The 10,298-nt window shown below is 49.6% G+C and overlaps 1 protein-coding gene across 1 annotated transcript in view; it reads right to left on the bottom strand.

Annotated features, from left to right (window-relative positions):
* Positions 1-5,934: 5,934 nt before the first annotated feature.
* The window catches only part of LOC141277004 (phospholipid-transporting ATPase IB-like), a 128,181-nt gene continuing 123,817 nt past the window's right edge, over positions 5,935-10,298 (bottom strand). The window contains exon 6 of the mRNA XM_073794977.1: positions 5,935-6,742. Coding sequence (XP_073651078.1) covers positions 6,645-6,742 — 98 coding nt within the window. The 3' untranslated portion in view covers positions 5,935-6,644. The remainder of the gene's footprint in view (positions 6,743-10,298) is intronic.

Below are 10,298 nucleotides of genomic sequence, written 5' to 3'. Positions count from 1 at the left end.
GTCTCAGAACCAGTCTGCTGAGGGAAATTGTAATAAATTTGAAGTGGGCAATTAAGAGGTTTTCTTGGATTTAAGCCTCTGCAGGGAGCTGTCTCCAGGCTCTCTTTCCTTCCTGTCTCCCACTCCCAGGAAGCGTAGAGCTGCCCAAAGCTAGGGCCTGAGGCCGGTTTCCAGTGAGGACCCCCCCTTCTCTACGCTTCCAGGGCCAACTTCTGGGCCCTCAGCTCCCCCTGAGCCCGGGTGCCCCAGGTTCCATGTGATCTCCGCGGTGTGAACTGTGCACCCCAGGGAGCCCCAAGGCTGTGGACTCTTGCCTGAATGCCACGTGTTGTGCCTGCAGGGAACCCAAGAGGTCTCTTCACACTCTTTTGAAATAAGGTCAGGGGAGGAAAACTTCCTTCTGCCCTCTCAGGTCTGCGGCTGGTCTAAGAGATTCACTGACATCAGACATAAACAGGAGAAAAGCATACACATTTACTTAATATTTTTAGGTGGACGTGGGAGTCTGCAGAAGGAAAATGAAGACCCCCCCAAAAGCCGTTAGACCCAGTAGCTTATCTACCTTTTTACACAAAGAGAGACTGTGGGATGTGACCCAGGGGGCTTGGGCTAAGTGGAAGCAAACTGCGGGGCAGTGGCAGGGAAGCTCGTGGAAGATCAGGGTTATTGCAGAAGGTGGTCTGTCTGGGTCCGTGCCCGTCTCTGGTAGTGAGAACGCCCTTCTCTTCCTGGTGCAGGGAGGGCCCCTTTCTCACGGGGATGCTAGGACCTGTGTTTAGGTGGAAAGGGGAGGGCAGAGCTACTTCTCAGGTGCCTTCAGCTCAAAATCATCATTATGCCAACGTGGCCTATCTGGGGGTGGCATGTTCTGACCCCCTTCGATGACAGTGTCATGACTTCACGCTGGCCAACGGAATCTGAACTTCCCACATCTCAGTTTGCAGGGAAACTGGATGAACCAAAGGGAATAAAGTAACTGAGGGAGAAGCCCTTCTGTGCACAGTTCTTCCCTTTTCCTGATCCATCAGACTCAGAGTGGCCCTCTGGCCCCCTTCTCAGAAAGGGCCCTGGGCTCAGAGCAGCCGAGCTCCTGTTCATCTGCCATTCAGATCCCCCTGCACTCCTGCCATTCACAGCGTTTCCAGGCTGTCAGCTTGGCGGGCAGAGCATGCATGTATGCAGGTACAGACCCAAAGTACCTGCTGACAAAGCCTCTGTGTCATAGTCCGGAGTCCCTGTGGCAGTAACCGCTTATTAGTGGGAAGGAAATTCACAAATAAAGCGGGGTCCGATCATTTACTTTAACAAAAGATTTATTTGAAACAGGTTTGTGCAGACATACACCAGTCAACGGACTGATTAAAGCCACGAATCACTACGTTTTCCAACCCCCCTAAAAACACCAGGAAAATGCCCTTCATCTGCATTCACTCCAGGAGGGAACCCAGCTCCACTGTTCTGTGCTGCTGTAATTTAACAACCAGAGGACGTTAATAGGATGTGAAAATGGTAACACTTCTAGAGGGAGGGAACAGAACCCCCAGACTCCATAAAAAAGCTCCCCCCCCCACCGCCCGCTCTGCTGGGAGCCAATTAAACGTGCCTCCACTGCCCCCTTCCCTCTGCATAGACAGATTAAAACCTCCCTGGCGCAAACAGTATTTCAGCGATGCGAGCACAGATGTGACAGCAGACAGGAGAGCACGTGGCTTTGCCTGCATGAGGAAGACACCACAAGCGTGGCATGCTCAGACAGCAGCCCAGGAAGGATGCAGCGCCCACTGAGGCTGCAGGCCCTGGGGGGAGGCTGGGGGGCAGTGGCCCAGCAGGCCTCCCAGTTCAGCGCCGCGGGAGAGGGAGGGCGGAGCAAGGCTGTCAGGACTTGGATTGAGTTTATTAATGAAAAGCCGAAATAGTGTTCCCCGGTGCAGGGATCTCGCTGGAAGGAGGGAGGCTGTATGACAGGGCAGATTTTTCCTTCTCAGTTCTGTACCTGGTGTCTACTGATCTCCCTGGAGCTGCACGCCCAGCTGTCTTCAGGAATACGACCGGCTCCAGTCCCCTCGGAAGTGGCTTCACATCCTGGTCTTCAGGCGTCCCTCCTCCTCCTGGCCCTTTCTCAACACTGTCGAGCTGGTCTGTGAAAGGCTCTCGATAAGCTCTCTTGACCCCTGGGTTTCCTGGGCAGGGTTATTTGGATAGCGCCATTCCTTCAACATTCTTCTTCCTCTTGCTGTTGTAAATCAAAGCCACCTGACACTTTGTTCCCGACTTTTAAAACGAACAGGTCTCCTTTCCGTAGCCAGGTCGGGAGAAATGCCGTCGGGCTAATCTTGGGAGCTTGTTTTCCTTGGTCTGATGCCTGGGAGTAGATATCTCTAAGGCAACTAGGGCAAGAGATTGTCACTTGAAAATGAGCCAGCCTGGGTGTAAGAAGAATGGCTCTCTTGTCTCCCCTGGGTCAGGGGAGCAGAGGTGCTCTGCAGGGTGACAGCTGCGGGTTATGCTTGGTGTGGGGAAACGGGGGAGCTTGCCCCTCTTCTCCAGTCCCATTGGTTTCTTAGCTCTGGCCCCTGAGAGCTGTGTGGGCTCAGAGACCTTTCTTCCCACTGAGAGGATTTCCCTTCACCCCTCACTCAGACCCACCAAACCAAGAGTGCTTTAAACAGCCCAAGTTGGAAGTCTGGCATTAAATGGAGCTCTTGTAAAACAGAAGGGAAGTGGGTAGTGGACAGTTGGGGATGCTGGAAAAAAAACTCAACGAGGAGTCCAACACGTCAAGTCGAGTCGGGTATCCCAGGTCTGCTCCTTTTGGGAAGAACACTTATTAATATGTCATTACAGAGGAACTTGGGTCCTGACCTCTGAGACCCACTGGAAAATCTTCTACCTGTTCTCGTAGCTCTTCAAGAGGGAAAGATGGCTAGTGTGAGGCGAAATAATCTCCCCCAAGGCTGACAGAGACCAAGAACTGCCTCGAGCCGGTGACGAACCAGCCTCAAAGCCAACCGCTGTATTGCTTCCCCCCTTTTTTTTGGAGGAGGTCTTTATTTTCACTCTCTCCATCACTATTACACTTTCTAACTTAAGCATTTGCATGAAGAAGTATTTAATGAATACCATGGGGGATGCCATCCTTTAACTTGACCTGGTAACTCATTTCTTTGCCATATTATTATTTCAGGCTCTGCTTAACCACAGTTTTTTTCCCCGTTCAAGGTTTTTATTTTATGGATCCCAGGAGATGAAGGCTACATTTCAAATGCTGGGCCTAAATCACTCCTTGAATTACTTTGGAACAATGACCCTGGGCAGTAATTCAAACCCTGGCTGAACCGTGTGTAGTTCTTTCACGTGTTCAAAACCAAGGACTACCTTATCCTACAGCGGAGTTTTGCAAACATTCTGTTCAACCTGTGGTCTAAGGCATAAATCTCCAGGGGCAGGAATATGATAGAATATTCTCTTCCTTATGGTTCAAAAGGATAAAGGGTCATTGTTTTCACGGTGAGATTATAGACTAGAGCTTTCTTTAAGAAAAAAAACATCCAACCGTAAAGTCCGTGATGTATGTCCGTATGCGTTTTCAGATATTAGTTACTTACACTTACTTTTTCATTATTCACTGTTTCTTGACAAGTGATTACAGATTCTCACTGCCAGCTCCCTACAGCAAGACCTAAAGCCTTGTCAGGTGAAGGAAAGGCCAGCAGAGCTCTCAGCTGTGAGCTGCAAGCCCAGGCTCCCGTGTTAGGGTATCACTCCAAGTGTTAAAGAAACGGCATCTCCTTCCTCCAAAGCACAGGGCAAGAAGAGAGAATGTAACACTGGTCAAGAAGCCTGGAATATTCTGCATAGAGACGGGCTAGACCACTGGCCCTGAGTGGAACCTGCCACTTCAGCCCAGTCCAGAGTCTGGCTCCGCAGTGCCGACCTGCCAGCCCGTGTGTCACTTTGTGTGTTGCAGAGTGACAAGTCCCAGGTGGCATCTCCACTGAGCTGACAGTGTGCAGCTTAAGTCCGGCCCACCCTGCTCCCCGGGGGAGCGCTTGTGTGTGACACTCTGACCTCAGTTTAAAGATAGGACAAGTGACACAGCCCCCGAGTCGGCCCGGCTGAACGTCATACATCACACGTAGTGACAGCTGTTCCTCCTAGAAACCCAATTTAGTCATCTGGCTACAAGGTGGCTTAATCACAGGGGAGAATAAATAGAAAGGCATCCCTCCAATGCTTGCTTCTGTGTGCATGTTTCATGACTGCAAAGACTGTTTAGTCTGCTTCTCAAGGGAACTGGAAAATACACTTAAAATACTCAAAAATCTGAACTGTATTTTAATGTAAAAAATAAAAACCAAAAAGCCCCAGATAAGCGCACACTGTAATTCACAAATCTGATTCGGAAGGCTTTAAGTTCAAGAACGAGCCAAGTGTTTGACCGAGAACTGAGTCTGAATTCTCTTTTCCAACTAGGCTTAGGTCCCAAATGAAACTGAATCGTCAGGGTGCCTCACAGGACTCCGTGAGAACGTTCGTGTCTCCTCTGCACTCGGGGCTTTAGCCCTGCGCCCACCTTGCTCCGCTGTGTCAATTACAGGCACATATTCTGCTGTGATTCCTGTATGACGGTCCTTCAGCCACTCAGCTTGCTGGGTGCCCAGCGTTTCAGTTGCCTTAGACCTTGGGGAGGAAGGAGTGGCAACTGGACCTGCCTGTTCGCTGCGTCGTTCTGCTTGCCCTGGAGCCCCCTCTGGGTCCCCGTCACCTCACGAGCGGGGGATTCGTCTTTGTGGTCCACGCAAATCATACTCTAGATTATCTCCATGCCCGGTGAGATGCGGGTGCTCCGAAATGATGGGGAGGAAGCAGGATGCCCTGTTGTTTCATTTCCTGACTTAGCCCAGCCCTCCCCAGGGGGGCCGTGCCGTTTTAAGCATTATCTCCATGCCCGGTGAGATGCGGGTGCTCTGAAATGATGGGGAGGAAGCAGGATGCCCTGTTGTTTCATTTCCTGACTTAGCCCAGCCCTCCCCAGGGGGGCCGTGCTGTTTTAAGCAGCAGCAGCTGCCCGGAAGTGGTGAAGTTAAGTCAAATCCCCAAATCTGGTTCGGCCACCAAAGCTGCGAGCGGAGGACGTGCCTCCAGACCGGGCGTTTACGAAGGGCTCCAGGTGCCGCTTTCCCGCCCCAGGGCATCCGGGTTCGGTCCACGTTCAGAACGTGGGACTCCGTGGTTCAAAGTCAGGGACTCGGCACTCCCCCTCCTCGGCTGAGATTCGGGGCCCCTCACGTGCAGAGAGCCGCCTGCGCCTAGCACTGGCTGGATAAGGAAGGAGAACCTGTCAGTGTAAGGAAGGCCGTTTCCTTGAAATGTTTGGAGTTCTGTTCACTTAAAACCCATGTCCATGGACACCTGAGGCTGATCGTGACAACTGTCTGGGCTTCAGGGCTTGGTTTCAGAAATTTCTACTGAGATTTGCAGGAAGAGTGTCTCCGTGCCCCTGCTTCCCTCCAACGGTCGTCTTCCTCAGCAGCCTCGGGGGCCCTCCCCCTCCCCACTGGGTTACTCATCGGCTCGGATTCCGGAGCGACAGGTGTGCGCCTTCGTCGGGGTGATGTGCTATAAATTCACTCAAAAGGCAAAATGTGCTCTGCGCTCCCAAGAGGACAAGCGTGGGTTCTAATTTAAGCAGGTGCCCAGGTCCAGGCGTCTGGAGGCCGGGAAATGAGTTCTGAGAGCCTGAGCAAGGCGGGCAGGGCCCCAGCGGCTCCACCACTGCCCTGACCTGCAGGCTCCCCTGTCGTCAGAAGGAGGCAGATAGAACAGACACTTAGAATCTACGCGAATCGCTACGTTTCTTTAGTTATAAGGAAGGGGTTTCTGGCATCCATATCTGAATCTGGGGAGAAGGAGGGAGGGCGGGGGTCTGGGCGGGTGCCCGCTGCCACCATGCACCAAGCGTGGGAACAGCCATGCAGCAGGTCTGAGTGTGGGGCGCCCGGGCAGCAAGGGTGCAGGGACCACGGGGACCCCGACGGGCCCGCCCTGCTGGGAATGTGACTGAGGTTCCAATAATCGTTCTCAGGTTTACCACCCAGATATCTATGTTGTGATTTCACTGCAATCAGGACGTTTATGCCAACTTCATACAAACAAAGGGGGGAATCAAAGCAAGCTTGGCAGCTTGCCTCCAGTGAGGTTTACAGGCTGACCACGGACCGAATCTGTGCGTTGACAACACAGGAAGTCGGCGTGCCCACCGCAGCCCCACCAGGTGGGTTTCTCATGCACCGTGAAACCCACTCTGTCTTCTCCCAGAACCGCCGGGACTGACGTTGAAATACTGGTGAAGCACAATGTTTTTAATTTCACACCTCACAGGGCACAGTTGAATGCTTCGGAACAGCGTAAACAAAAGTCAGGCCAAGCACTGCGGATGGACGAGTGGGAAGGGGGAAGGTGGCTTCCCCTGCGGCCCGTGTCCAGGTTTCTGAGGGCATCGAGAACTAACAAACGGGTGGGCTAAGGCCACGGGATGTGTTTCTGGTGTTCTGGCCACTGACACCCGTCTCTTCTGACAAGCACGTGTTAACGCTGGGTGCAGCTGACCATCTCTTTCGGAGGCTCCACCGGGAGACCACGTCTTACTTCTTCCTGGATTTCTGTTTGGTGGTGTCGTAGGCGCGGACTATTTCTTCCTGGGTCACGGCCCCGTGCTCCTCTTGTGAGAAGGCGTACCCATCTGGAAGAAGAGCACAGCGGGGCGGGTTAGGGGACCAGGAGAGGCTGCTTGGGGGCTGCAGCCGAGCGTCTGCACACTGGCCTCCGCGGCCTTGGATGGGGGTCCAGAGACCCGTGACCCCCTTGAAGGGGCGGGTGGCCAAGAGTGGGCAGAGGCCGGGTGGTTCTGTGCTGATGGGATGGGCAGGGCTCGGGGCTGGCCTCCCATTTCTGCCTGTGAAGCATCATCAGTGGGTCACGGGTCCACGGCTGCACTTTCCCACCACCAGTCGAGGGGAAAGGCAAAGTCATCCTGCGCCGGAAATGTCCCAATCTGCCCGAAGCTGCAGGCCGGTCGGTAATTTATGAAGCTGTAAACATGCCCGGTAGGTAAATAGGCACATGCTAACGGTAAAGGCTGGCAAAGTGCACACAGCGCTGGGAGCTTGCCTCACTGAAATCGCATGGATTTGGACCATAATACATTGCAGCGGGTTTACTTTTGGGTAAATAAAGAAAAAGATCACTAGATAAAGTCAAGAGGAATTTAATGATTGGCCCAGTGGGTACAGAAAGACTGGTTTTTACAGTCAGTTCCAGTAATGGTGCTGGTGACGATAGCAGACAGTTAGCGAATGCTCCGTGTCTCAGGCACGCACACATAGCTCAGTTCTTCCTCCCGACAGCCCTATGAGATGGGTGAGAGTTCTTCCCGTGTCACAGGTGGGGAAACTGAGGCACAAGGTGATGTCATGACTTGCCCAAGGGCCGGCGCTCTCCTGCAGCTCCGTCCTGAGGTTCTGAGACGGGGTTGGCATTCACAGCCCAAGGCAGGGCTGTCCCTCCTAACTGGCCCTTCCCACAGGAGGGACATTTGCAGGAGTCCCTCTCTGTTGGCCGACCCTTCTGGGTCAGGGGTACGGAAACGTCCCACAGCTGGATTAGACCTTCTGAGCAAAAGACGTCACAGGCAACAGCATGCCTTTTGTCTGTGCATATTTATGGCTGTTACTGGAGCTGTTAGTTCGTCATGTCCTTTAAAGGAGAAGAAAAGAGAAATCTTGCCCATGTATCGTCCTGGATTCCTCTTTTTAAAATTTTTAATTTTATTGATATATTGGAGTATAGCTGATTAACAATGTTGTGTTAATTTCAGGTGTACAGCAAAGTGATACAGTTATACATGTACCTATTCTTTTTCAAATTCCTTTCCCATGTAGGTTATTAGAGTATTGAGCAGAGTTCCCTGTGCTATGTCCTTGTTGGTTATCTGTTTTAAATATAGCAGTGTGTACATGCCAGTCCCTAACTCCTAATCTATCCCTACACCCCCTCACCCCCGGTTCCATAAGTTCACTCTCTAAATCTGTGATTCTGTTTTGTAAATAAGGTCATTTGTACCAGTTTTTGAGATCCTGCATATAAGTGATATCATGTGATATTTGTCTTTCTTTGGCTGACTTACTTCACTTAGTATGATAATCTCCAGGTCCATCCATGTTGCTGCAAATGGCATTATTTCATTCTTTTGAATGGCCTTGTAATATTCCATTGTGTATATGTACCACATTTTCTTTATCCGTTCATCTGTCAGTGGACATTTAGGTTACTTCCATGACCTGGCTATTGTAAACATCGCTGCAATGAACATTGGGGTGCATGGATCCTTTCAAACCATGTTTTTCTCCAGATATTATGCCCAGGAGTGGGATTGCTGGATCATAGGGTAGCTCTGTTTTTAGCTTCTTAAGGAACCTCCACACTGTTCTCCATAGTGGCTGCACCAACTTACATTCCCACTGACAGTGTACAAGGGTTCCCTTTTCTCCATAGCCTCTCCAGCATTTCTCGTTTGCAGACTTTTTTCATGATGGCCATTCTGACTGGTGTGAGGTGATATCTCATTGTAGTTTTGATTTGCATTTCTCTAATTAACGACGTTGAGCATTTTCTCATGTGCCTCTTGGAAATGTGTATGTCTTCTTTCAAGAAATGCCTATTTAGGTCTTCTACCCATTTTCTGATTGGGTTGTTTGTTTTTTTGATATTGAGCCATATGAGCTGTTTGTAAATTTTGGAGATTAATCCCTTGTCGGTTGCATCATTTGCAAGTATTTTCTCCCATTCTGATGGTTGTCTTTTCGTTTTGTTTGCGGTTTCCTTTGCTGTCAAAAGCTTTTGAGTTTAATTAGGTCCCGTTGGTTTATTTTCGTTTTTATTTCCATTACTCTAGGAGATGTATCAAAAAAGATATTGATGGGGCTTCCCTGGTGGCGCAGTGGTTGAGTGTCCGCCTGCCGATGCAGGGGACACGGGTTCGTGCCCCGGTCCGGGAAGATCCCACGTGCCGTGGAGCGGCTGGGCCCGTGAGCCGTGGCCGCTGAGCCTGCGCGTCCAGAGCCTGTGCTCTGCAACAGGAGAGGCCACAACAGTGAGAGGCCCGTGTACCGCAAAAAAAAAAAACCCCAAAAAACGTGATGCGATTTATATCAAAGAGTGTTCTGCCTATGTTTTCCTCTAAGAAGTTTATGGTATCTGGTCTTATATTTAGCTCTTTAATCCATTTTGAGTTTATTTTTGTGTATGGTGTTAAAAAATGTTCTAATTTTTTTTTTTTTGCATGTAGCTGTCCAGTTTTCCCAGTACCATTTATTGAAGAGACTGTTCTCTATTGTGTAGTCTTGCCTCCTTTGTCATAGATTAATTGACCGTAGATGCGTGGGTTTATTTCTGGGCTTTCTATCCTGTTCCATTGATCTATATTTCTATCTCTGTGCTAGTATCACACTCTTTTGATGATTGTAGCTTTGTAGTATAGTCTGAAGTCAGGGAGCCTGATCCCTCCACCTCTGTTTTTCTTTCTCAAGATTGCTTCGGCTATTTGGGGTCTTTTGTGTCTCCATAGAAATTTTAAGACTTTTTTGTTCTAGTTCTGTGCAAAATGCCACTGGTAATTTGATGGAGGTTGCACTGAATCTGTAAATTGCCTTGGGTAGTATAGTCGTTTTGACAATATTGATTCTCCCAATCCAAGAACATGGTATATCTTTCCATCTGTTTGTGTCATCTTCGATTTCTTTCTTCTTACAGTTTTTGGAGTACAGGTCTTTTGCCTCCTTAGGTAGGTTTACTTTTGGCATTTTATTCTTTTTGATGTGATGGTAAATGGGATTGTTTCTTTAATTTCTCTTGCAACTTTACTAAATTCATTGATGAACTCTAGTAATTTTCTGGTTGCATCTTTAGGATTTTCTATATGTATTGGGTTTGCCAAAAAATTTGTTTGGGTCTTTCCATAGAATGTTATTGAAAACACCTGAACGAAGTTTTTGGCCAACCCAATGGTATCATGTCATCTGCAAACAGTGACAGTTTTACTTCTTTTCCAATTTGGATTACCTTCATTTCCTTTTCTTCTCTGATTGCCATGGCTAGGACTTCCAAAACTATGTTGAATAAAAGTGGTGAGACTGGACATTCATGTCTTGTTCCTGATCTTAGAGGAAATGCTTTCACCTTTTCACCATTGAGTATGATGTTAGCTGTGGGTTTGTCGTATATGGCCTTTATTATGTTGA

Source organism: Tursiops truncatus, chromosome 18 (assembly GCF_011762595.2).
Source record: "Tursiops truncatus isolate mTurTru1 chromosome 18, mTurTru1.mat.Y, whole genome shotgun sequence".
Lineage (NCBI taxonomy): Eukaryota > Metazoa > Chordata > Mammalia > Artiodactyla > Delphinidae > Tursiops > Tursiops truncatus.
Note: the sequence above shows the minus strand (reverse complement) of the source record. Positions and strands in the feature narration are given on the sequence as shown.